We start from the raw sequence: 26,930 nt of genomic DNA on the forward strand, positions 1-26,930 counted from the left end.
ATATTTAAACCAGCTTTTATTAAACTGATAATATAGCGGACTAGGATTTTATATTTAAACCAGTTATTATTAAACTGATAATATAGCTGACTAGGATTTTATATTTAAACCAGCTATTATTAAACTGATAATATAGCGGGCTAGGATTTTATATTTAAACCAGCTATTATTAAACTGATAATATAGCTGGCTAGGATTTTATATTTAAACCAGCTATTATTAAACTGATAATATAGCTGACTAGGATTTTATATTTAAACCAGCTATTATTAAACTGATAATATAGCGGGCTAGGATTTTATATTTAAACCAGCTATTATTAAACTGATAATATAGCTGGCTAGGATTTTATATTTAAACCAGCTATTATTAAACTGATAATATAGCGGGCTAGGATTTTATATTTAAACCAGTTATTATTAAACTGATAATATAGCGGGCTAGGATTTTATATTTAAACCAGCTATTATTAAACTGATAATATAGCTGGCTAGGATTTTATATTTAAACCAGCTATTATTAAACTGATAATATAGCGGACTAGGATTTTATATTTAAACCAGTTTTTATTAAACTGATAATATAGCTGGCTAGGATTTTATATTTAAACCAGCTATTATTAAACTGGTAATATAGCGGACTAGGATTTTATATTTAAACCAGTTATTATTAAACTGATAATATAGCTGGCTAGGATTTTATATTTAAACCAGTTATTATTAAACTGATAATATAGAAGAATAAGATTTTTTCCCCAAACCAGCTATTATTGTGTAAAGTATGAATTTCCCATGGATTCCAGAATGTGAAGGAATCTGATAATGAATGTAAAGCAATCAGATCACTCCCAGGGCCCATTACATGTGAGCAGGCTGTGTGCACAGTGCTGGCACAGGCACTGCCCGGCCGGTGTACTCGGTGCTGGGGTGGCAGCTCTCTCGGTATGCCCGGTGCTGCCAGGCCGTGTCCCCTGGATGACCCCGCGGCTCGCTCCGCCCCTCTCTCCCCAGCAGGGGGCAGCGCTGAAATCCCGGGCTCCGCCGCCAGCACCGATCTCTGACTCCATACCGGCACCTTCTGCGGGACCTGCCGGCAGCACACCTACCTCTATCTACCTACCTAGTGACCATGTAAGGGGCGGGCACAGAGCATGCTGGGACTGCCGGAGGGTGTTACACAGCTCACACCGGGGAGGGAGGGGAGGCTGGACCATGTGACACCCTCTCTGAGTAACAAGGGTTAAACTTCCTCAAAAATGGGACCAGGGTCTGAAAGGGTTAAAGCTATGTAGGGGTCTGACATGGGTATGGTGATAGGGTGGCTTGTGATGGGAAATGGTTAATGGGTGCTGAGTGTTTGGGATATGAAATGGTTAATGGGTGCTGAGTGTTTGGGATATGAAATGGTCAATGGGTGCTGAGTGTTTGGGACATGAAATGGTTAATGGGTGCACTGTGTTTGGGATGGGAAATGGTTAATGGGTGCACTGTGTTTGGGATGGGAAATGGTTAATGGGTGCTGAGTGATTGGGATGGGAAATGGTTAATGGGTGCTGAGTGATTGGGGATGGGAAATGGTTAATGGGTGCTGAGTGATTGGGGATGGGAAATGGTTAATGGGTGCTGAGTGATTGGGGATGGGAAATGGTTAATGGGTGCTGAGTGATTGGGGATGGGAAATGGTTAATGGGTGCTGAGTGATTGGGGATGGGAAATGGTTAATGGGTGCTGAGTGATTGGGGATGGGAAATGGTTAATGGGTGCTGAGTGATTGGGGATGGGAAATGGTTAATGGGGGCTCTGTGATTGGGATGGGAAATGGTTAAGGGGGGGGGGGGGGGACGGACGGACCATGTGACACCCTCTCTGAGTAACAAGGGTTAAACTTCCTCTAAAATGGGACCAGGGTCTGAAAGGGTTAAAGCTATGTAGGGGTCTGACATGGGTATGGTGATAGGGTGGCTTGTGATGGGAAATGGTTATTGGGTGCTGAGTGTTTGGGATATGAAATGGTTAATGGGTGCTGAGTGTTTGGGATATGAAACACCCTTTGGGATGGGAAATGGTTAATGGGTGCACTGTGTTTGGGATGGGAAATGGTTAATGGGTGCACTGTGATTGGGGTGTGAAATGGTTAATGGGTGCTCTGTGATTGGGATGGGAAATGGTTAATGGGTGCACTGTGATTGGGGTGTGAAATGGTTAATGGGTGCTCTGTGATTGGGATGGGAAATGGTTAATGGGTGCACTGTGATTGGGGTGTGCAATGGTTAATGGGTGCTCTGTGATTGGGATGGGAAATGGTTAATAGGTGCACTGTAATTGGGGATGGGAAATGGTTAATGAGTGAACTTTGGGGATATGAAATGGTTAATGGGTGCTAAGTGATTGTGGATGTGAAATGGTTAATGGGTGCTCTGTAATTGGGGATGTGAAATGGTTAATGGGTGCACTGTGGGGAAATGAAATGGTTAATCGGTGCTAAGTGATTGTGGATGTGAAATGGTTAATGGGTGCTCTGTGGGGAAATGAAATGGTTAATCGGTGCTGAGTGTTTGGGATATGCAATGGTTAATGGGTGCTGAGTGTTTGGGATATTAAATGGGTGCACTGTGTTTGGGATGGGAAATGGTTAATGGGTGCACTGTGTTTGGGATGGGAAATGGTTAATGGGTGCACTGTGTTTGGGATGGGAAATGGTTAATGGGTGCTCTGTGATTGGGATGGGAAATGGTTAATGGGTGCACTGTGATTGGGATGGGAAATGGTTAATGGGTGCACTGTGATTGGGATGGGAAATGGTTAATGGGTGCACTGTGTGGGATGGGAAATGGTTAATGGGTGCGCTGTGATTGGGATGGGAAATGGTTAATGGGTGCTGAGTGATTGGGGATGGGAAATGGTTATTGGGTGCTCTGTGATTGGGATGGGAAATGGTTAATGGGTGCACTGTGATTGGGGTGTGAAATGGTTAATGGGTGCACTGTGATTGGGAAATGGTTAATGGGTGCTCTGTAATTGGGGATGTGAAATGGTTAATGGGTGCACTGTGGGGAAATGAAATGGTTAATCGGTGCTAAGTGATTATGGATGTTTAATGGTTAATGCTCGCACTGTGATTGTGGAAGTTTAATGGTTAATGCTCGCACTGTGATTGGGGAAGTTTAATGGGTGCTGAGTGATTGTGGATGTGAAATGGTTATTGGGTGCACTGTGATTGCAGAAGTTTAATGGTTACTGGGTGCAATGTGATTGGGACGTGTAATGGTTAACAGGGCCGCGTGGAAGTCTGTGCCGACCAATGGGAGAAGGAGCACCTATTCAAACTGGGTCTGCGCCACTCTCCTGATTGGTTGGCCCGAGGGAGTGCTGATTGATCGTTACAAGGAGCCGGCGACCAATCAGAGCACCCGTTCAAATGGGGTTTCGTGTCCTTCTCTCGTGATTGGGCAGCGAAACCCTTCTCCTCCCTGAGCGCTGATTGCAACAAATTGGTTTCGCGCCTCTCAGCTGATTGGTGCAATCGCGTTTTACACCCTTTCTTCGGATTGGGCGGCGAAACCCTTCTCTTCGCGCCCTTTCTTCTGGCTCGAGGTTACCCAGGTCTCGTCACCCATTGAGCATGTTTGGAATGCTCTGGATCGGCGTATATGACAGCATGTTCCAGATTCTGCCAATATCCAGGAACTTCGCACAGCCATTGAAGAGGAGTGGACCAACAGGCCACAATCAACAACCTGATCAACTCTATGCAAATGAGATGTGTTGCACTGAGTGAGGCAAATGGTGGCCACACCAGATACTGACTGGTTTCCGGACCCTCCCCCACCCGGACCTCACCAATACAGTAAAACTGCACATTTTAGAGTGGCCTTTTATTGTGTCCAGCCTAAGGTACACCTGTACAATAATCATGCTGTCTAATCAGCATCTTGATATGCCACACCTGTGAGGTGGATGGATTATCTCGGCAAAGGAGAAGTGCTCACTAACACAGATTTAGGCAGATTTGTGAATATTTAAGAGAAATAGGCCTTTTGTGTACATAGAAAAAGTCTTAGATCTTTGAGTTCAGCTCATGAAAAAGTGTTGCATTTATAATTTTATTCTATATATATATATATATATATATATATATATATATATATATATATATATATATATATATAAAATAAAACAAAATATTTTTTTTGGAACAGCTAAACGGGGTTCCCATTTCACACAAGTTTCCTGTAATGATTGATGCATTTGCTTACTCTAGGTACCTGAAATGGGGATTTTCTGCTGCAGTTTTGGCAACTATTGTTGGGATTTACCTGCTTCCTTCCCCTATTGATCCTGAGCCTTTCATGTGAGTTACCTGCAGTAACTGAGTATGTATCTTACATCCAATTATAGCTATTGCCGTAATTTGTAAAGGTGACAAAAAAGAGGCACCTTGCCAATCATTGTCTGACATTTTATAATATGTAGTAGAACTCACGGCCTTTAGTACAGTGTATTTTTACCTTATCAGTTGGGACCTAAAATGAGGGCCCTGTGCTGTTTTCAGTGGGTCTTCATGAGATTGATACTTTTATGATAATAAATGCTAGGTTCCAAAAAACTACCAATAATAAAATATTAATTGAAGCAGTGCTGCGTCCCATTTCGATCCCGTATGATCATGGGAACAGTGAACGGATGGGGCTTGTCCACTAAACGGTGAATTGTGTGATGTAGAAGCTAACCTTTGCAGTATTTGTTTTAATGTATATTCTAACACTACTCGAAGAATAAGTCACCAAACTAATTGTACAACCTGGGTCAACGTATTAGTCTGTCCAGTTTTAGGTGGCAAAGAAAGGTTCACAGCACTGGGCTTTATATCGTCTAAATGGGATTTTGAGGACTGCTGCTGTCTTCGGTATAATATTGTACATTTTCCTTTGCTCAGGTTTGATAAACCTCCACCAGCCCTCGTTGGGCCATTGGCCTTAAATCAAAAACTTCACAAAGGGAGAAGGATTTTCTATGGACTACTCAAAGGCCCGGAATCGTTCACCTGTGACAAAGAAGGTAACTCTAAAGTTTAATTAATTTTAATTGTAAATCCGTTCAGAGTCCTGAGCGTGTTTAGTAAGTTTGTCTGCCCCTGTAACGACAGCGTAACACCTGGTTTATTAAATCTACAAGCAGAGTCCTTCCATCATTTTACAAACTGTATATGGACACCGTTTAAGAATTACAGGAAGGATAAGCAGTAAATACTATGTACATTTGTTGTATTTTTTACTCTGGTTAAAAGAGTTTTTAAAACTGTAGAAATATATTTTTGGGTCATGTTGAAAACCGACATGTGGATTAAATTTCCTGCTCACATTCCAGATCTCCTGCCAGCTGTTAGCACCAAGTCTCGCTGGTAGCTGATGCCAAAGCTGAAATGCCAGTCGTTCCCAACATGTTTTCAATGATTTCCTTTGCATATTTGCCTTCACGGGCATGTGAGGACTTGCAGAGCATTGTTACATCAATTACAAAGTATTAAAGCCAACAAAAATAATATGAGTTAGTAGTATTATTCATTGAATAAGACCCCACAGGTAAATACTGGTATATCAATTCTTTCTATTTATTTAGTTATTTGTGCTATTTGGCCCCGGCTACTATTTGCACATTCTTCCCACCTGTTACACCAGCCTACATATTCAGGACAGTCATGGGAGGAAAAGGGTGGGAGGGCAGGGAGATTCAATGAGTGAACAGTCAACTGGTCAGTGCTATGTAATAATGTTTATGTTAAATGCACCAAATCAACTTTAGCCCATCGGAACACTATAGTGTCAAACATATATTCCTGATACTATAGTGCTAAACTGTTTGCATCACTTTGAAAAGGTGTTCTTACCCAACTTTTCTCCCACGCTGTGCCATGACTGGATGATCTCAGCAAATCAGCCTTGGGAGGCTTTTGTACATGTGCGACAAAACGCTGCGCAAATCATCATCTTCTCATTTCGATGCTTTAAATCAGTGCATCTCTACGGGGAACGTTCAGTACCTCTAGGCAGATGCTGAATCCCACTGATACAGGAAGCACCTCTAGTGGCCGTCTGAGTGACTGCCACTAGAGGTGTAATTAGCTAGCAATGAAAACTGTCTTTTCAGCATTTACATTAAAAAAACCTGCAGGGCAGGTTAAAGACACACGATCCACTACAATAAGCTGTAGTGGTTCAGCTGACTATAGTGTCCCTTTAATTAAGTTTTGGTGTGTAGATCATGCCTCTGCAGTCTCACTGCCCAGTTCACTTTAGGCGTTAAATCATTTTGTTTATTCAGCCCTAGCCACACCTTCCCATATGTGACGTACACAGCCTTCTTAAACACTTCCTGTAAAGAGATCTAACATTTACATTTTCTTTAATGCAAATTTTGTTTAACTTCAAATGTATCGCCTGCTTTATTAATAGCATTCTAGACCCTGCACAAGCCCCCTGGATGTAATTAAAGCTAATTTACAGGGCAGAAGCCAAAAACTTGTAAAACAAGTTAGCATCTGATTTGAAAATTAAATAATTTTTTTGCATGCAGCTTGTGGGAATCATGGCCAGCGGAGGTATATATACTTCTGCATAAACAGAAATGAAAGTGATTTAACTTCTCTAAGATCTATACACTAAAACTGCTTTATCAAGCTAAAGTTAATTTAGTTCTTGTAGTGTCCTTTTAAATTATTAAAATGACCACATTTTCTATTATCCTGGGGTACCTGCTAAGATCAGTTCTAAGATGCACTAAAAGCTGTGTTACAATATTTCTTACAGTGTCTTACATTGATTTTCATGTAGGCAATCTTTACACCGGCACTGTGGATGGGAAACTGTGGAAGATCTCTGGGGACAAGCTATCCTTCATAACACAGATGGGACAGAATGTGTCACAGTGTGGTGAGCCAGAACTAAATTCTATTTTGTCTTGTCTTTTTTTTTTGGATATGTTTTGTGTTTTTTATCTTTTGTAAATGAAAATTCTTAATCTAAAAAACAGAAATCTGATCGGATACAAGAGATTTACATCTACAGCTAACATTTGGTAACTTCCATAAACAAAGAAGAAATATTGGGAAAATAGAGAAAGTGTAGCGGTACTTACCTTATCCGGGGGCCGGACGCGGTCCTCTCTTCAAGCCGCGCGCGGTCCTGCGGCTGCACGAGCCGCGCGCGGCTCGTCCGACTGTTCAGACAGGAAGGCGGGCAGTGACCGCGAGAAGCGGTCACGTGTCCCGCCTGCAGCTAAGAGCGCGCCGCGAATCTCGGGCGCGCTCTTAAAGAGACAGTGGGAGCCTAAATTGCAAAAAGGCTCCCATTGGCTCCTGTCATGCCAATCACCCCATACACTTACCTGTTGGGGGAGTGGAAGTGACAGGAGCCAATCACATTAGTTTGAAGGCTTCTTATACTTACCCTTTTCCCTTAGTTCGTTGCCCTATCGTGGTTTCTGCTACAGTTCCCTTTAGTGCTTGTTGTGTTCAGTTGTGTTTCTCCGTATTTGACCTTGGCTTTGTATTCTGACTTCGTTTTCGCTTTATCCTATTCTGTACTGTTTGCCGGCTTGCTGATTCCTGTGTACCAGTCCCCGGCTAGTTTTCGTTTACGCTGTCTCTTTGTGCCCTTGACCTCGGATCGTTCCTGACTCTGTTTTATCCTATTACGTCGAGTCTGGCCACTCTAAGGTCCGGTAGACGTATCTCTCCTCTGTACTGTCTTCTGTTAGGCTGGATCCTGCGTGTAGGGGTATATACTCGTTACATTACGATAGGGCCATGGACCCCGCAGATTTAGCTCAACAGATGGCGACCCATGAGGCTAGATTTGTAGAGCAGGATCACCGTATGGATCAAATAGCTCAGGCTCTCCAGACGCTCTTAGCTAGAACCATTCCAGCAACCGCACCTAACCCTCCTGCACCCCTGCTTCCTGAAGCATCGACTATGCCTAACGCTACAGCACATTTAACGCCTCCTCCTAGGTATGGAGGGGATTCTAAGACATGCAGAGGGTTCATTAACCAAATAGAGTTTCATTTTGAAATGTATCCACGTTCATTTCCCACAGAGAGGTCTAAAGTTGGGTTCTTTATGCACCAACTTACCGACAAAGCACTTGAATGGGCAAACCCTATTTGGGAGGCTAATGGACCTATGGTGCATAACTTTCACAGTTTCCTAACAGCTTTTCGCAGAACTTTTGATACTATGAAAAGGTCTAAGAATGCCGCTAGAGCATTAATGAGGGTTAAACAGGTTTCTAGGTCTGTGGCTGATTACGCTATACAGTTTCGTACCCTTGCCTCACAGGTCGATTGGACCAATAATGGGTTAACTACGGCCTTCATGGAAGGTTTATCAGACTCTATATTGGATGAGGTAGCAGCTAAGGAGCTTCCTATTGCCTTAGAGGACCTTATTGACTACCTCATCGATATAGATAATAGGATTCGTGACAGGCTCTATACTAAGAACAGGAATAGACGTTTTGTTACACCTATTCAACCCAGAGTTAATATACCGGAGAGTGTTAAAGTATCTGAAGAGGAACCTATGCAATTAGGGGTTGCCAAACTCTCAGATACTGAGAAATTACATAGGAGAAGGGAGGGACTCTGCCTATATTGTGGTAAGAGAGACCATATGGTAAAGGAGTGTCCTCTGCTCCCGGAAAACTCTCACACCTAAGACCTTATAGGGGACTGGCCTTGGGTGTGATTTCTAAGTCTCCTACATTGCCTCCTAACCGACTGCTTCTCCCTGTTTCTTTACATATGGGAGAGAGTTGTATAGTTGAAAACATAGACGCCCTGGTTGATTCTGGGGCAGCCGAGAACTTTATAGACTCTGGTTTTGTAAAGAGAAACAATATTCCCATCAGAGAGAAGGAGATACCCTTGGCCGTTGAGGCCATAGATGGTAGACCATTGATATCTCCTGTTGTTACTCACGAGACTGCACCGCTACACATGTACACAGGGGTTCTACACTATGAAACCATTCGGTTCCAGGTCATCACCTCTCCCTCTTCACAGTTGGTGTTAGGGTATCCATGGTTACGTGCCCACAATCCCATTTTTGACTGGGAGACAGGGCAGATAAAATCATGGAGTGAAGCCTGCCATGAGTCATGTACTATTGAAGTCACGCCTGTGAATTCTATTAACGTTCCTACTGTTCCTCCTTTATCTACGACAATACCCTCTCAGTATTTAACTTTAAAGACTGTCTTTGATAAAAGAGAGGCTGACAAATTACCGCCTCACAGACCCTACGATTGTGCTATTGATTTGTTGCCTGGTACTATACCTCCTAAGGGCAGGGTGTACCCCCTATCGGTTCAAGAAAACCGTGTCATGGAGGAGTACATTAAAGAGTCATTAGACAAGGGATTTATTAGAAGATCCTCTTCTCCGGCTGGAGCGGGGTTCTTCTTTGTATCAAAGAAAGAAGGTGATTTAAGACCTTGCATTGATTATAGAGGTCTTAACAAGATCACCATCAAAAATGCTTACCCTATACCTCTAATAACAGAATTGTTTGACAGGCTCAAACATGCTACGGTATTCACCAAATTAGATCTTAGAGGAGCATACAATTTGATACGTATTAAAAAGGACCACGAATGGAAGACAGCCTTTAACACTCGGTCAGGTCATTATGAGTATACCGTCATGCCATTTGGGCTTTGCAATGCCCCAGCAGTGTTCCAAGAATTTATTAATGATGTCTTAAGGGACTTTATTCACTCATTTGTTATTGTGTACTTGGATGACATTTTAATATATTCTACTGACATTCACGCTCATCACAGACATGTTACAACAGTTCTGAAGACCCTTCTTGCTAATGGTCTTTATTGCAAATTAGAAAAATGTCTATTCGACCAGTCCGAGGTCCAGTTTTTAGGGTATTTGATTTCCGCCGAGGGTTTTCGGATGGATCCCCAGAAGCTCGCTGCAGTCATAGAATGGCCTCTGCCGCAAGGTCTGAAAGCCATCCAGCGTTTTCTGGGTTTCTCTAATTATTATAGACGTTTTATCAAAGGTTTTTCGTCTATAGTAGCGCCTATTACTCGTATGACTAAAAAGGATGGCAATACACGTGTCTGGTCTACTGAGGCACTTCAGGCTTTTGACTTTCTTAAAACTACGTTCGCCTCTGCCCCTATTTTACAGCATCCTGTCCCCTCATTGCCATATATACTTGAGGTTGATGCTTCCGATATAGGGGTAGGTGCTGTCTTATCCCAAAGAGAGTCTCCTGACAAGCCATTGCATCCTTGTGGCTTCTTTTCTAAACAAATGTCCAAGGCAGAGAGGAATTATGATGTGGGTAATCGCGAACTCCTTGCTATCATTTTAGCACTCAAAGAATGGAGACATTTGCTAGAAGGAACTAAGGATCCTAGTCTCATATTTACAGATCATAAGAACCTATCCTACCTTAGCGAAGCTAAAAGATTGTCTTCAAGGCAGGCTAGGTGGTCACTGTTCTTGTCTCATTTTAATTATATAATCACCTATAGGCCAGGTGACCGGAACACCAAAGCGGACGCTCTGTCCAGACAATTCGAGACTTGACAAACAGGAGATTGATGTCACTCCTGTCATTCCCCCAGACAGGATAATAGCAACTACTATATTGTCTATTTCCTCGTCCCTCTTGCAGGCCATACAAGCGAAACAAGGCATGGCACCCAGCGAGAGGCCTAATGATAAATTGTTCGTTGACATTCCCGAGAGACGGGATATTCTGTCACTTTATCACGATACTAAGACTGCTGGACATCCTGGTATTTCCAAAACAGTGTCAGCCGTTTCTCGGTATTTCTGGTGGGATACCTTACGTAAGGATGTTACTGACTATATAAGTGCTTGTACTACTTGTGCATGTATGAAAACCTCTCGTAGAGTTCCTTGTGGGCTGTTGCATCCATTGCCCGTTCCCGAGAGACCTTGGTCTAATCTATCAATGGATTTTATTGTTGAATTACCCCCTTCGAATGGTAACACAGTCATCCTAATGATAGTAGATCGGTTTTCCAAAATGGCTCACTTTGTGTCTCTTCGCAAGTTGCCCACTTCCAAGGAATTGGCTCTTATCTTCGCTAGAGAAGTGTTTCGATTACATGGTATTCCCTTATCTATTGTATCCGATAGGGGTAGCCAATTTATTTCCAGGTTCTGGAAAGCCTTTTGTTCGGAGATGGGTATTTCCCTCTCATTTTCTTCCGCTTACCATCCCCAGTCTAATGGAGCTGCTGAACGTGCCAACCAGTCTCTTGAGCAGTACCTCCGTTGTTTTGTGTCTCACCATCAGGACAATTGGTCTGACCTGCTTCCTTGGGCTGAATTTGCTCGGAATAATGCCACTCATGATTCTTCCGGCAAAAGCCCTTTTTACGTTGTCTATGGCCAGCATCCCGTTGTTCTTCCGGCTGCATTCTCCTCTCAGGGCATGCCAGTTCTGGATGAGCATTTGGCTGGTTTGCGTAATACTTGGGAGCAGGTTCAGCGTTCTTTGGTGGACTCTGCTGCCCGCCAGAAGGCTCAGGCTAACAAGCATCGCAGAGCGGCTCCTTCCTATGTTGTGGGGGACAGGGTTTTGCTTTCCACACGGAATATTCGCCTCCGGGTGCCTTCTATGAAATTGGCTCCCCGCTTCATTGGTCCTTATCGCATTATACATAAGGTTAATCCCGTTTCTTATGCCTTGGGTCTGCCTAAGAATCTGCGTATACCCAATGTATTTCACACCTCTTTGTTGAAGCCTTACGTACGCAACCGCTATACCCGGCATACTCCCCCTCCCCCTCCTGTCTCTGTGGAGGGTCATGAGGATTTCGAAGTATCTGCTTTTATTGACTCTCGTTTTCTTAGGGGTCGGCTTCAGTACTTGGTACATTGGAAGGGTTATGGGCCTGAGGAGCGCAGTTGGATTTCGGCGGATGCTGTTCATGCTCCCCGCCTTGTACGTTCTTTCCATTCGCGTTTTCCTGCCAGGCCTGGTCCTGCCCGCCCGGAGGGCGTGTCCTCAGGGGGGGGTACTGTAGCGGTACTTACCTTATCCGGGGGCCGGACGCGGTCCTCTCTTCAAGCCGCGCGCGGTCCTGCGGCTGCATGAGCCGCGTGCGGCTCGTCCGACTGTTCAGACAGGAAGGCGGGCAGTGACCGCGAGAAGCGGTCACGTGTCCCGCCTGCAGCTAAGAGTGCGCCGCGAATCTCGGGCGCGCTCTTAAAGAGACAGTGGGAGCCTAAATTGCAAAAAGGCTCCCATTGGCTCCTGTCATGCCAATCACCCCATACACTTACCTGTTGGGGGAGTGGAAGTGACAGGAGCCAATCACATTAGTTTGAAGGCTACTTATACTTACCCTTTTCCCTTAGTTCGTTGCCCTATCGTGGTTTCTGCTACAGTTCCCTTTAGTGCTTGTTGTGTTCAGTTGTGTTTCTCCGTATTTGACCTTGGCTTTGTATTCTGACTTCGTTTTCGCTTTATCCTATTCTGTACTGTTTGCCGGCTTGCTGATTCCTGTGTACCAGTCCCCGGCTAGTTTTCGTTTACGCTGTCTCTTTGTGCCCTTGACCTCGGATCGTTCCTGACTCTGTTTTATCCTATTACGTCGAGTCCGGCCACTCTAAGGTCCGGTAGACGTATCTCTCCTCTGTACTGTCTTCTGTTAGGCTGGATCCTGCGTGTAGGGGTATATACTCGTTACAGAAAGAGGGGCAATTATTAAAAAATACATATGTAGCAAGCCTGCTTGTGGGCAAGGTGAGGAGTTTGATCAGAGCGAAGTGTTACCCAGATTTCATGAAATCATTGAACAGATTGCTGGACCAAAGCTGTAAACATCACTCTCATTTAAGGGAGCCGGTCTCAACTCAGAACTGTTGAACGGGTTAATGATAATTCCGTACTGTAAATCCTGTTAATCTACACAAATATTTTGGCTGGATAACGAGGAAGAGAGACGCTTTTTCTCGTTATTATGTTGGAAGCAGAAAGGGAGGATTTGAGTGCTGGGTAGAGCCCCTTTATCCCAAAATAGCAAGATTTCAAATAAATACGGTACAAATATGTATCATATCTAATAGTATTTCTATGTAGTTATAACTACTACTTGGAGGTATCTATTAAAGAAATGTGTACCGAATGCTTTTAACTGCAACCCCTATGAGAGAGGCTCAAATTACATCCTGTCATTTAAAGGGACACTATAGTCACCTGAACAACTTCAGCTTAATGAGGTTGTTCAGGTGAGTGCTACAGCTACCCGGAGCCTTTTTCTTGTAAGCACTGTATTTTCTGAGAAACTGCAGTATTTACATTGGAAGCTTGGAACACCTCTTGTTGCAGTCAATCAGACGGCCACCAGAGGGACTTCCGAGTTCAGAGGCCCTAAAAAGGCCTCTCGTCCGATGCATTCTGGGTGAATGCATCAGACGGGCTATCAGCACACAAAGCACTGTGAACGCGCTTTGTGTGCTGATAGCCTGTCAGCACTGCTGTGGGCGTGGCTTCAGCTGACAGCTGAAGCCCGAACCCACAGGGATGCTGTCTGGCCACAATATGAAGGGGGGGGGGACCTACTCTCCTCCCCCCCCCCCCCCGGCCCCCACCCCTGGGCGGTGGGTGGGGGCCCTAAAATTATCAATAAGGGGGGACCTATTGTCCCCCCCGGCCCCCACCCCTGTGCGGCGGGTGGGGCCTTAAAATAAAACATAAGGGGGGAAATACTGCCCCCCCCGGCCCCCACCCCTGTGCGGCGGGTGGGGGCCCTAAAATAATAAATAAGGGGTGGGACATACTGCCCCCCCCCGGCCCCCACCCCTGTGCGGCGGGTGGGGGCCCTAAAATAATAAATAAGGGGTGGGACATACTGCCCCCCCCGGCCCCCACCCCTGTGCGGCGGGTGGGGGCCCTAAAATTATCAATAAGGGGGGGAACCATTGTCCCCCCCGGCCCCCACCCCTGTGCGGCGGGTGGGGGCCCTAAAATAATAAATAAGGGGGGACCTATTGTCCCCCCCGGCCCCCACCCCTGAGCGGCGGGTGGGGGCCCTAAAATTATCAATAAGGGGAGGGGACCTACTGCCCCCCCCCGGCCCCCACCCCTGAGCGGCGGGTGGGGGCCCTAAAATTATCAATAAGGGGGGGACCTACTGTCCCCCCCCCCGGCCCCCACCCCTGAGCGGTGGGTGGGGGCCCTAAATACAAAGGGGGGGGGCCCTAGTTAACCCTCCCCCCCCCCCCCAAAAAAAATTATCTCCCTACCTACCCCCCTCACCCTAAAAATAATGAGGGGGGACCCTTTAACTAAAAACCTGTAAAGAAAAAAAAATAAGATAAAAACAACTTACCATTCGATGTTTTCTTTCTTCTAAAATCTTCTTTCTTCAGCCCCAAAAAAGGCCAAATAAAAAGCCATAATAACCAACGCAATAAAAAAAAACAAAAAAAACCCAGAGCGCAAAAAAAATAATCCATCTTCACCCATGGAGGGCTCCGCAGACTGAGCTCCGGGGGAAGGCTTATAAAGCCTTGCCCCGCCCTGCAATTAGGCTAAGAACACTCTGATTGGTGGGTTTAAGCCAATCAGAGTGCTCTTTGTCATTTTACAAGCGTGGGAAAGTTCTTTGGAATTTTCCCACGCTTGTAAAATGACACAGAGCACTGTGATTGGATGGCTTGAAATCCATCCAATCACAGTGCTCTGTGTCATTTTACAAGCGTGGGAAAATTCCAAAGAACTTCCCCACGCTTGTAAAATGACAAAGAGCACTCTGATTGGCTTAAACCCACCAATCAGAGTGTTCTTAGCCTAATTGCAGGGCGGGGCAAGGCTTTATAAGCCTTCCCCCCTGCGGAGCTCAGTCTGCGCGGAGCCCTCCATGGGTGAAGATGGATTATTTTTTTTGCGCTCTGTTTTTTTTTTTTTTTTTTTTTTTTATTGCGTCGGTTATTATGGCTTTTTATTTGGCCTTTTTTGGGGCTGAAGAAAGAAGATTTTAGAAGAAAGAAAACATCGAATGGTAATGGTAATGGTTTTTATCTTATTTTTTTTCTTTACAGGTTTTTAGTTAAAGGGTCCCCCCTCATTATTTTTAGGGTGAGGGGGGTAGGTAGGGAGATATTATTTTTTTTGGGGGGGGAGGGTTAACTAGGGTCCCCCCCCTTTGTATTTAGGGCCCCCACCCACCGCTCAGGGGTGGGGGCCGGGGGGGACAATAGGTCCCCCCCCTATTGTGAATTTTAGGGCCCCCACCCACCGCTCAGGGGTGGGGGCCGGGGGGGGGGGCAGTAGGTCCCCCCCTATTGTGAATTTTAGGGCCCCCACCCACCGCTCAGGGGTGGGGGCCGGGGGGGGGGGACAGTAGGTCCCCCCCTTATTTTTTATTTTAGGGCCCCCACCCGCTGCACAGGGGTGGGGGCCGGTGGGGACAATAGGTCCCCCCTTATTGATAATTTTAGGGCCCCCACTCGCCGCACAGGGGTGGGGGCCGGGGGGGGACAGTAGGTCCCCCCCTATTGTGAATTTTAGGGCCCCCACCCACCGCTCAGGGGTGGGGGCCGGGGGGGGACAGTAGGTCCCCCCACTTATTGATGGTTTTAGAAAGCGAGCTGAGCTGTGAGTCAGACAGCTCAGCTCGCGAACGCGCATTCCGCGCACATGCGCGGTAAAGCGCTCAGGTTCTTCATAGGGCGGCTGTCAATGCCGCTCTATGAAGAACGCGATTGGTGCAGCGCAAAGCCGCGCATGCGCACCACATCGCCATGACGCTTCTCTCAGAGAAACGTCCTATTGGGCCCCGCGATTTCGTCATTTTGACGAAAAAGGGGGCGCGGCATGGCTGGGAGCTCGGCGCTGGAACGGAGGTAAGTTTTTAATATAAAAACACCTCGAATTTTTTTTTTATTAAATGTAAGTTCATATAAAAGCAAGAAGGAAGGCTGGGGGACCTGTCTTTCTTGCTTTTATATGTTGACTATAGAGTCCCTTTAAACATAAAAGCGACTGTGCATTACTACATATTATTCAGTGCATTCGCAACTATACATGTCTGGATTGGAGATTCCCTGAAAGAATGTAATTGTTAGGGCTTTATTGTCAAAACAAATGGAAAACCATTATATATCCCAGATACAGCTCTAGTGCTGGTACGACATTATGTCCTCTGTCTCCTCTCTTCGGTCAGATGATGCAACATCCCAGTGGTTTTTTAATGATGTATTCCTTCTCGTAAAATCAAAGTGGTAATTGGAAATAACTGTGATATTCTACAAATAACCACCTGTATAGGAACTGTATGATTTGGAATTCAGACGATTTATAATCTTGCGTTTTTTTTAACTTGCTCGGATGTAGATAGCTCATAATAATATAATCAGTCACTCGGAGTTTGTCTATTTTTATCTTTTTTCACGTTATATGTTTGACTTTAAAAACATGTGTGGCACAGGTGATTCCGAGAAAACAGATTTTAATACTGAAACAGAAATAAATATGTTTTGATCTTTCATTCTTTGAGTGTGCAAAATTCTCCTGTTTTGTATTTTTATTTTTTTAAACATTAATCTCCGTTTCTCAGCTACTCTTCTTTGTTGGCTTTTTTTTTTTTTTTTATATTCTTTATTTTTCCATCTTGGCAGACCTAGTGATAGATCATTAGCATATTGACTTGTGCAAAAGCCAAGTAACATGTCATGCATTTGAACAGTGTTATATAATAAGCAACCATAGACACGGCATGTTCATTGTAAGTAATATCTTGGTCACCGTCCACCAAGGAGTTTTTAATTAACTCTTAACAAACACTAACTTGTGTCCCATTCAATTTCTAACACGTTTTTTCACTTATGCTATCTTGTGATTTGCCCTCTTCTCTATACCACCTTTTAAAGATTCATTCATGTTTGGTGTGTTGTTGTATTACTCTTTGGTGGATATAGTTGCGTGACCAGGTACATACATGGTACATTCAAGTATACGCATACATTTGTGTAATGCAACTCGTACAGTATTATTGTCATTGTCACAAGCCAAAATATACTGTTGTTGGCGACACAATTTTTTTTTTTTTGTAAATCTTTATTTTTGCAGTGCTTATAGAAATTACATGCTTACGTATGGTACCCCAACGGCATTCCATACGTAGGTTTCAAAACATTTGTTACATAGGGTAATAGATGAACAGAGCACTTTTTTTTTTTTTTTTTGTTAATACAAATGAATATCAATCAGTTAAGAGCATTAATTTAACATTTACGTTGAGTGTCCTCGCTTTAGATGGGTGTATCCGCTTTACTACGTTTGCTATTGTAAGTACTGATGTCACACTATGGGTATTACAGTAAAAGGTATAGTAGGGCTCATAAGATTCTGCAGTGTTGGCTACTGGAAAACACGGTAAAACTACACCATAGTTTACATGCAGTTTAAAGACACGCTTATATGGGAGATCACGTTAAGCTAGCTGGCAAAAGCATCTCTGCAGCCCAGATAACATTATACCATGCGGTAAGCAGGGAGACAAGAGTGGTAGCAGGCTTCTTTATGGTAGCCCCTCCAGAATCAGTGAGGGGTGGCATAACTGGTTAACTAAAGCGTGAGTTGGTGAGAGTTCCTGCAGGGGGACGTAGAGAGAACAGGTATTACTAGTCCACAGAACAGTCCCATTTGGCCCATGCCGATTCCTGGCTTGTAGGTCTTAGGTGTCAGTCCGCTGATGTGCGCCCCGGATCCGCTGATGGTCGCTGTGGGCTGGCGTCGCTACGCCGCGTTCCCTTTGGTGGCTGCCCTGCTGTCTAGGGCCGCTGGTCTTCGGCCTGAGGCCTGTGTAGGTGCTCTTGCCTTTTGCCATTGGGCCCATCACCAGGTCCGTGGGCCCAGGGTTCCGCTGGGTCGGTACAGTAGTCGGTCAGTTGTTCGGCTAAAGGTATCAGTGCCGAAACAGCAGGAGTTTCCCCGGCTTCTCCCTGGGTGTATGGCAGGCTGTGGGGGGAAAATTCCTCCCCTGTGAGCGCCCGGCTCAGAAGAAGAGTGAGCGGGCCTCTAAACGGTGGCATGCATAGGTGTGGTAGATGGAGGGTGACATAAGTCAGGGGCATCTCTGGGTGTGTGGGACCCCGTGTGGCATTACCCCTCATGCAGGAATACAGGAAGGCTGTTGGTCGGCCTGTGCTCGAGGTAGCTTGCTGTGCTCGCATGGCCACCGCCATCTTGTGTGCTGGTCGCGGGTTACCCGTTATCCGTGTCTCCGAGGGTAGAGGAGTCTGGCTCGGTTTGGTTTGGACCGGGATCACCCCCCCGGTCCGGTGGGGGGGAAGCAGGACCGGGTCTGCCGGCTCTTCACGCGGGTCGGGCTCCGTCGGGCGGGATAGTGCTGCGGCGGCCGTCCGCTTCACTCACCGCCAGCATGGGTCTCGCCCGGTGCAGCGGGCCCCATCCTCCGAGGGACTAGAACTGCCTCACCTCAGCTCGGCAGCCCGGTTACATCGAGGGTCGCAGGTAAGTAGTTGCCGGGATTTCCCCTTAAAAGTGCGTTTTATTGGCTTTTTGTGGGCTATTTGCGGCCCTATGTGCAGGAGCTGAGCTGTCCTGCGACCGCTCAGCTCGGCGGCCCGGCCCCGCCCCCCGTTGGCGACACAATTTGACACTTCTTTGTTGGCTTTTAATGAAAACTTACACAATGACACTTATTAGTAATTTCATGGTTTGGTATTGAATTTTGACCAAAATAGCAGTGATGGGAAAAACTCCCACTATGCTTTGTGTTCCGCTCAGTATAGTTCGGGGGGAGAAAACTTTGGCACTCCAGAAATTGTGGACTACACGATCCATAATGCTCTTGCAGCCACAATGCTGGCAAAACATTAATGGAGACGCTGGGGAAGCTGCTGACATGCGTGAAACCTTCATGTCTAGTAAATTAATTTCTCTACACTTTGATACCCTGGCTATGATTAAGTGCCCCGTGTCAAATCTATAAGGCCATTGGATAATCGTGCACCTCAGATATAGTGAAACAGACTAAGATGGCATGTTACAAATACTTGTTACATATATAATTTTTCCCTGCCAGGTACCCCAGAATATGAACGGGTGTGTGGACGACCACATTCTGTTCGTATGGATCACAATGGATTTCTTATTGTAGCAGATTCATATTTTGGATTGTTCAGGGTGAACCCACGGACGGGAGAGAAGACCCTCCTGCTTTCTAATGAAGAAGGTGAATTGGGCACATGAAACAAATTGAGACCTCTGGCAGAAGTGGATGAGTGTATTATCATTTTATCTCGTATGCCTTGGGATATAGATCACTTGTAGACAGTGCCTTTTTTTTTTTGTAAAGCAGCATAAATTATTATTTTTTTTATTATTTATATAGCACCAGCAAATTCCGTAGCACTGTACAAAGGGTGGACTAACAGACACATATTTGTAACCAGACAAATGGATGCACAGGGACATTTGCTCAATGAGCTTACATGCTAGAGGGAGTGGGCTATAGTGACACAAATTGTATAAGTAGGGGTAAAGAAATAGGTTGCTAGAAAAGTATTCACTGAGAACTTTATTTCTCAGTTATTTTTGACAGTTGCAGGAGCGGAGTCATGGGTGGGGTGGTATGAAAACCCGCTAACAGTTTAAATCATATGCTTTCCTGAAGGAGTGTGTTTTCAAAGATTTTTTGAAGGAGTAGAGACAGGGTGAAAGTCTAACGGAGAAGGGAAGGGAGTTCCACAGAAAAGGTGCAGCCCTGGAGAAGTCTTAGAGGTGGGAGTACGGACAGAGGATAGGCGTAGGTCTTCGGCAGAGAGCAGGGGTCTCAACGGGACATATTTGTGCATTAGGGAGGATTGGTAGGTTGGAGCAGCATTATGTAGGGACTTGTAAGCAAACACCAGAATTTTAAATTGAGCCCTATAAATAAATGGCAGCAATCATTGTAGTAGAACGTTCCGTAGAGAAGTATCCTGATTGTTCCACAGGGTCTTTTTCCTGCTGTTACACAATTCTGATTATAATAATTATTCTAACATTATATTTCTCCCTTAATATGTATTGCTACCAATCTCACAGCCAATCCTGAGCTCCAGCTTAGAATACCAGCTGAGCCATTCCTTAACCAATCATGATACCCAGTCAGCACAGTATGGAAATCTCCGAGCATGTCACGAGTCGGGTAATTGTTTTAACCCCAGGGATGTGTATCTGTGCTTCTTCTTTTCATGGATAATGGATGGAGTCTGGCAACCTACAATGAATAGAATTATCCATCTAGTTGGCCCGTCCCCCTACAAGAAATGTGATATTTCTGAGATATGTTTTCTTCAATGAAAACTACTTAAGATGTTAATAAGATGTTATTTTCTTATTTGACAGGTGTTGATGGAATTCCTTTCAGATTCTTAAATGGACTTGATCTGTCTCGAAATGGGACCATTTACTTTACTGACTCCAGTAGCAAGTGGGGGAGAAGACATCACAGATACGAGGTACCAAGTCATTTCAGAGGGCAATCATATGACTTCCAGATTCCATTTTTTGCGTGCACAAACACACAGATTGGAATCCTTAACACATTGGGAAATATTTATCCAAGTGATCTGAAAGGTGATGGTTAAATTAAGTCATAAGTGGTGGTTTTCTTTATAATAAATTCTGCCACTTTTGACACCTTTGACAAACATTTCCATTAAAGAAGACCTCCAGATTTACAGAGGCTCGAAAAAAGTCGTAATCTCTCTGTTTGTAAAAAGTGGCAGAAAAAAAATCATGAACCTGTTCTGTATCAGAATAAATGGTGTATATTCAAACTTGATAGCTTGGGGGCAAAAAAAAAGCTACATGTGAATTAAATCTGAGAGATTTAAAAATTTTTCATTGGAATTATGCCAGCTCTTTCAACAGGTGCATCTCACCAGACTTTGTTGGGCTAAGTTCCAGTATTTACTGATATGGGCGCTAACCATGTTATTCACTAACGCGAGAATTCAATGTGAATTTTAGATTTAAGGTCCGTTATTTTGGCAGTAAATTCTAAATTCACTTTGAAGTCCCAGGAATTTTCAACCTTTTAATACGATGTCTAGTACACAGGTGATGGCATGTCCCTACCGTTCTTTGTTAGACATGCATTTTGTGTCAGTCTAGGTCCTGGAATTGAACAATTTGGGGCGTCTGATAAAGTTTAACCCTGTGAAAAAAGTAGCAGAGACGTTGCTGGATGGCTTATACATGGCTAATGGGCTGGCACTGTCTCCGGATGAGAGTTTTATTCTGATAGCAGAGACCAGCATCTGCAGAATATCAAGGTACCTGAGAACACAAATGTCTCGTTTTCTTTTTTTGCATTGGTTCAAACATTATTGAGGGGTAAGTTAAGAATTAGGCAAAATAAGTGCCTGATGCTGCCAACATGAACAATGCTCTCCGAATAGATACAAGTCAAGTTTTTTTTTATATTCTACTCATAGTATATACATAGCTAAAGAAACATTTACCCACTTTAACAGGTGAATATAAAGTACCAGTATTACAGATTTGGAGGGGGCGGGTGTTTTAATCAAACACATACCGTAACCATGTGAGATACCAGTAAGCGTCTGTCTGTAGCAGTAAGTAGCTGCCGCTGTGTTATAGAAGATATTGGATACTTCCCGGCGTGTCTTGTTCCAGCCGAACTGTATAATTGATAGTAAGCAAGCACACAGATTGCTTTGACAGTAGTTGAAGACAGTCTCCCTGCTTGATAATTGTAAGATAAAAAGCACAGGTAAAGGAGAGACACTTGTGGGACGAAATACTCAAGTTCCAAACATTGACATATACCAGTGTTGTGAGGTTATATCTCACCTGTTAATAATCATTAATAAGAACATTGGAGGAATCCTTATGTAGACAGTGCCGTGAATGAGGAAGCTAATTAACCAACTTGTTGCAGCAATGCAGCTAAACATACAGCGGTGAAAGCAGTATGTTTAGTAGAGATTCTCCCCTGGAATTCCTTTAATAACAATGTTAGATTGTCTTTAATAGACGTTAAATGTCAATGGCGTGTTTGGGGAATTACAGAGGGAGAAGTTCCGGAAACGTATTCTCCAATGGAAATAATAAAAGAGGAAGCACAGTAGGTAAAATATTACATAACTAACCTGGGAAGAATGGACACTGGCTAACCTTGTCTGATATTCTATGTTTGCTATAAAAATCTATTGCATTGGGTAATGTCAATGTGTAAAATAAATGGTCAGTGAATACCGTGGTACGCATAATATGGTGAGGGAGTTGCTATAGATCTACGGTGTCATAAACCTACTAGTGCATTGTGTATGTGTCAATGTGAGTAACATGATGAGAATGTGCTACATCTATTGGATTGGAATATATCCCACAATAAACGTGTGTACGTGGAGGATTCATTAGCTGCTTCGTACTTTGCAATGAAAGGAAGGACTCCCGACCCCTGTCCTTTCTGCATTGGAAAACCAGTGACTTGATGATGCACTGTTTTAATAACTCAGGATTTCAGTAGCAACACAAAGAATATTTTATTGCAGATAGGATATTCTGTTATACAAATTATTGGGGTTATGGGGGAACAAATGGCACCTCGCTTTCTATGTATTTTCTTCTAACGCTTTCTTATTTACGCTAATTTATTCCCTTATAAATTATTCTTTACTGAGTGTCTTCAGTCATTTAATGTTTTGGTTGTGCAAAACGGAGCCTTTTCTTTTGGAAACAAATGTCGTCAATTTCAAAAGAAAAACATCCATGAAAAGTCAAGTTATTTTGGCTCGCTTCAGAAAAGGTCTCAATGTAACAAATGGTTGAGTAACCGTTCTCGTACATGAAATGGCAAATACACACAAATCTGGCACAAAGGGGAAAGCAAGCGTGAGAATTGTTATACATAGTGTCTATTGTTTGCTTTTATGGAACATACAGTTCTGCTGTGTTGAAAGCCACATCTTGCTACAGAATAAAATGAATGTTTGAGCAATAAAACCAACTAAACAGAAGGTAATAAAGTTATAAACGTGGCGAGTAAATCTCTGTAAAGTGCATGACAAGTAACCTAAATATATGATGCTCGCAGTAAACAATCTGTAATATTATTTTACAATAAGGACAGCGCTTGGTGCAGATAAAGGCAGCAATACGTTAAAAAACAAACACTCTTTCAATTTTGTCACATAAATGAAAATACAAGGTAGTAGAATTTAAGTTGTGCCAAAAATACAATTTAATAAAGCAGGTGAAATGCGTTGGTGTTATTGTATGCTGAATGCGTTTTCGTGCTTTTTATTATTACTTTCTTACTAAATTCCACACATTGGAAATATTTTATCACTAAACATGGTGCACTGCAAGTTACCAGCAGTTTGTACAAGTGAGAATCAAACCACCTAAAGCTATTATACTCTGAGCCCAGTACACTGCTCGCAATATTGTGAGTATATGACATTAATTTTACTATATACATCACCATGTGGTTTTATACTATTGGAGGCTTTCCTTGTTTCTTTTTTTGGGTTCTCCAAACAAATTTCATTGCCTTGTATATCCCAAACTGGGATAAGCCCTCCCCTGCTGTTGCTTAACACTGAGCTAGTTGGGTAGGTCATAACCACCTGAGTGTGGTACCTCATCATGACTTACTATGGCTACAGTATAGTTCTATCGAGATAACACTATTCTCTGTTCTTTGGATTGATATCTACAAGGAGCACTGCTATAAAATGTGACATTTTTGACGCAACTTAAATAATGCTACCTTGAATCTTTTATATGCATTTATGATTTTATTATGAACGTTTTTATTAATTTTCAAAAATCGGGCAAGTAATAATAGAAAATGACCATGTCCAATAGTATTATGTATGTTTCTGGATTTTTGTTGGTTAGATACTGGCTAACTGGCAGCAGAAGAGGAGTCCATGAAGTCTTTGTGGACAATATGCCCGGCTATCCGGATAACATCAGACTGTCAAGTCGCGACACCTACAGAATTGGTTTATCTACAACGCGGTTTCCTGGACTCTTTCCCCCATTCTTGGATGCCCTTGCCCCCTATCCAGCACTGAAGAGATTAATTGTCAAGGTATAGTACGTGCTTTTCTTCTGGGACCATCTCCCTTCTATCATGAATTGTTTAATCTAACCGAAAATAGATTGGTTTACAAGCCAACCAATCAGAGCTCCCAGACTGAAATTTCAAAGCGTAGGATGGCCTTTATAAGGGTTTTACTGCCTTGAGAGCTAAGACTGCGCAAAGTCCTTGCAATTTGTTTTGCTGCACATTTTTCTTTTTTGGGTAGAGAGGCAAGGAGATTCAGCACTGGATCACAATATTGGAGTTAAACTGTTAGAGAATGGTTTAAAACCCTTAAGTGAGCCAGCAGTAAGGACCTCCTGGCACTATAACAACTTCATTTTGTTTTTACCACCAGGTAATTGCCACTAAAGCATCTTCACTTTCATAAGATTATTTTTTTCCAACTTTACACTATCGTGCTTAATATATCACCTGATTACACACCCTAAAGATGAGACTCGCCAGTTAACCCCTTCTAGTACCCCTACACCCTTTCCTTCCACAGAGTCCAATATCATCAACAATCACCTGGATATTTTTCATAGCTCACATATTCTCCATGGATCCTGCCCTTATTTGCCAGCTTTACCTCCTGTGTCTTTGTCAATGTTTTTCATGAAGACCCCTTTATATGAGGGCATGGCACCAGACAACATTGCTGATAATTTTTTTCCTTTTTGTTTAATCTTTCAGTTCTGCAATCTGTAACACTCTATATTTACTAGCAGATAGTGTGTGTGCAATGCTTTACTTCCACTCTGCCCCAACACTTACAAAGATAGAGGGGAGGTTTAGTCTCCGTGACTTACGTCTTGGTGTAATCCACCCCTTGCCTTACTCCATAGGTTTCCTAATATCTCGGAAATCTCACCAGCATGAGTACATCAAGACACTGCTGTACAAGACATCGATATATACAAAAGTTTTTACTAAAATCGGCATCCTTCCTATATTCTCAGCTTACTGACTTCACCCCCAACAATCCCACACATAGTACCCCAGGGAATACATTTCCCATTTTAGGGAGGTGGCAGGAGGCTTGTTCTTTGCATTATATTTTAGATTATGGATCCAAATTCCAAACTGTGTAGTTGCAATCTGATCTCGTCTGCGATTTATCAGATCTAAAATAAAAAAAAACAGCTGTCAATGGGTTAATTAAGGAATTATGTCCTCACACTAATGCGGTGAATCAAATTGTTTCTCCTCCCAAAGGCAGCTGCACAAGAGGGTGATGGCCAAAAAAATATGTAATTCACCATCGCAATGATTGGAATGTATCTCATCAAATATTCAGTGTCTGTATCTGGGGTGATATAGGAGGCCGTGCCAGCTGACTGCGGTATAAACTGTAATTTATAGGGACCCGTCCTCTACAGAGCTGCAAGATGGATTTGTCCCCCACCTATTTATGCATCATATAGGTAATGTATTATAGAAATGTGCGAGGATTTCCGCTGCTTCATGGACCTCACCATGGACCACCCAAACAGAAAGTGGCTTCTCCGCTTCACTTGTTCCCATAACTTTCTATAAGATTCTGAGCATATGGATAGAACACAGATTTATAAGAGTTGTCGTTCTCATTACAGCTGTTTACTGACAGTTGTGCAGCCTGCAGTTAGCTTCATTCATGAAAAGCAAAGATGAAGCTCTCTTGCAGTGTTATTGATATTGGGTGGCTTCACTCAGAACAATTACTGCTAATCTACCATTTCTGTGCTCTCTCGAATAGAGCTTTAAGTGATGAGGTCATGTGCAGCTATATTATGGGTTTATGGAGAAAAACTGTTTGCGGTTTGTTTTTAAATTAGTACAACACCCCAGGGTTAATTACTAACCTGGGGACTATGGGTCCCACCTCTAGCACATTGAGGTCATTGCGACCTAACCCTCCAATAGCACAGTATTTTGTCTGTCGCTTAGTGAATTAAAAGTTGTACTTGTTGGGGCTACATACATTTCACTATAATCTTACAAAGACCTGGCTTCTTTGACACTTGCAGGTTACCCCGTTGTCCTTTTACAGCGTCCTCCTGAGAAAGCACGGCTTGTTTCTGGAAGTAAATGACCAAGGTGACGTTGTAGAGAGTTTCCATGACCCGGATGGGAGGGTGACGTGGGCCGTGAGTGATGTGTTTGAACATTATGGACAGCTATACCTGGGGAACACTGACCTTCCCTTCCTTGTGGTTCTAACTAATGAACAGTAACCTGTGAATAGTAAGCGCCTACTTTATATGTGTTTATGGATTGGTGTAAATTAGTTATTTTACATGTACGGTCATGTGTATAGTTTGTATTTTTTTTTTTTTTTTTTTTTTTTATATATAAACTTTTTTCACCAACAATATTATGTTACATTTTTAGAGATCCAAAGCAACTGTTTAAATGCCAAGATATAATGCATAGCTTTGATTCTGTTCCAAGCAGGGAATGCATTTCATTTACAAATAAATGGGACCTGGTAATGTAGAGGGGTAATATAAGGACCATAACCACTACATGTCAATGCCATCCCACAGTTCTTGATCAAATATTTTTCACTATGTCACATGACATGCTCAACCAATCAGTGCTGTCCAAATCGGGATACATCAGATACTGTGAGTTAAGTAGAACTTCTGCTCAAATAGTTTGATCAGGAATCAAAGTGGATGGCAGATGCAGCCTAATAACACGATAATGGCTACATTAGCATGTAGTGGTTATAGTGCTTGGACATCCCCATTAAACCTGAAAGTGCCATCGGTGTGCCCAACAAATTTATCTTCAAGGCACATATTTACAC

At 43.4% G+C, this 26,930-nt stretch overlaps 1 protein-coding gene across 1 annotated transcript; it reads left to right on the top strand.

Annotated features, from left to right (window-relative positions):
• The first annotated feature begins 1,026 nt into the window (after positions 1-1,026).
• LOC134600750 (adipocyte plasma membrane-associated protein-like) lies at positions 1,027-26,930 on the top strand. The gene is made up of 9 exons (XM_063445135.1): positions 1,027-1,130; positions 4,261-4,350; positions 4,936-5,057; positions 6,830-6,928; positions 19,115-19,264; positions 20,422-20,534; positions 21,193-21,353; positions 23,950-24,145; positions 26,146-26,930. Coding segments are annotated over exons 1-9 (1,140 nt in total). The 5' UTR covers positions 1,027-1,128; the 3' UTR covers positions 26,353-26,930.

This window comes from Pelobates fuscus, chromosome 3 (assembly GCF_036172605.1).
Source record: "Pelobates fuscus isolate aPelFus1 chromosome 3, aPelFus1.pri, whole genome shotgun sequence".
In the NCBI taxonomy this organism is placed as follows: domain Eukaryota; kingdom Metazoa; phylum Chordata; class Amphibia; order Anura; family Pelobatidae; genus Pelobates; species Pelobates fuscus.

What these genes read in the sequence shown, in the direction of transcription:
- LOC134600750 (XM_063445135.1), top strand. An exon ending in CCTGCTTTCTAATGAAGAAG is followed by an intron (nt 19,265 to 20,421) that starts GTGAATTGGGCA and finishes CTTATTTGACAG; the next exon opens with GTGTTGATGGAATTCCTTTC. An exon ending in AGCATCTGCAGAATATCAAG is followed by an intron (nt 21,354 to 23,949) that starts GTACCTGAGAAC and finishes TTTGTTGGTTAG; the next exon opens with ATACTGGCTAACTGGCAGCA.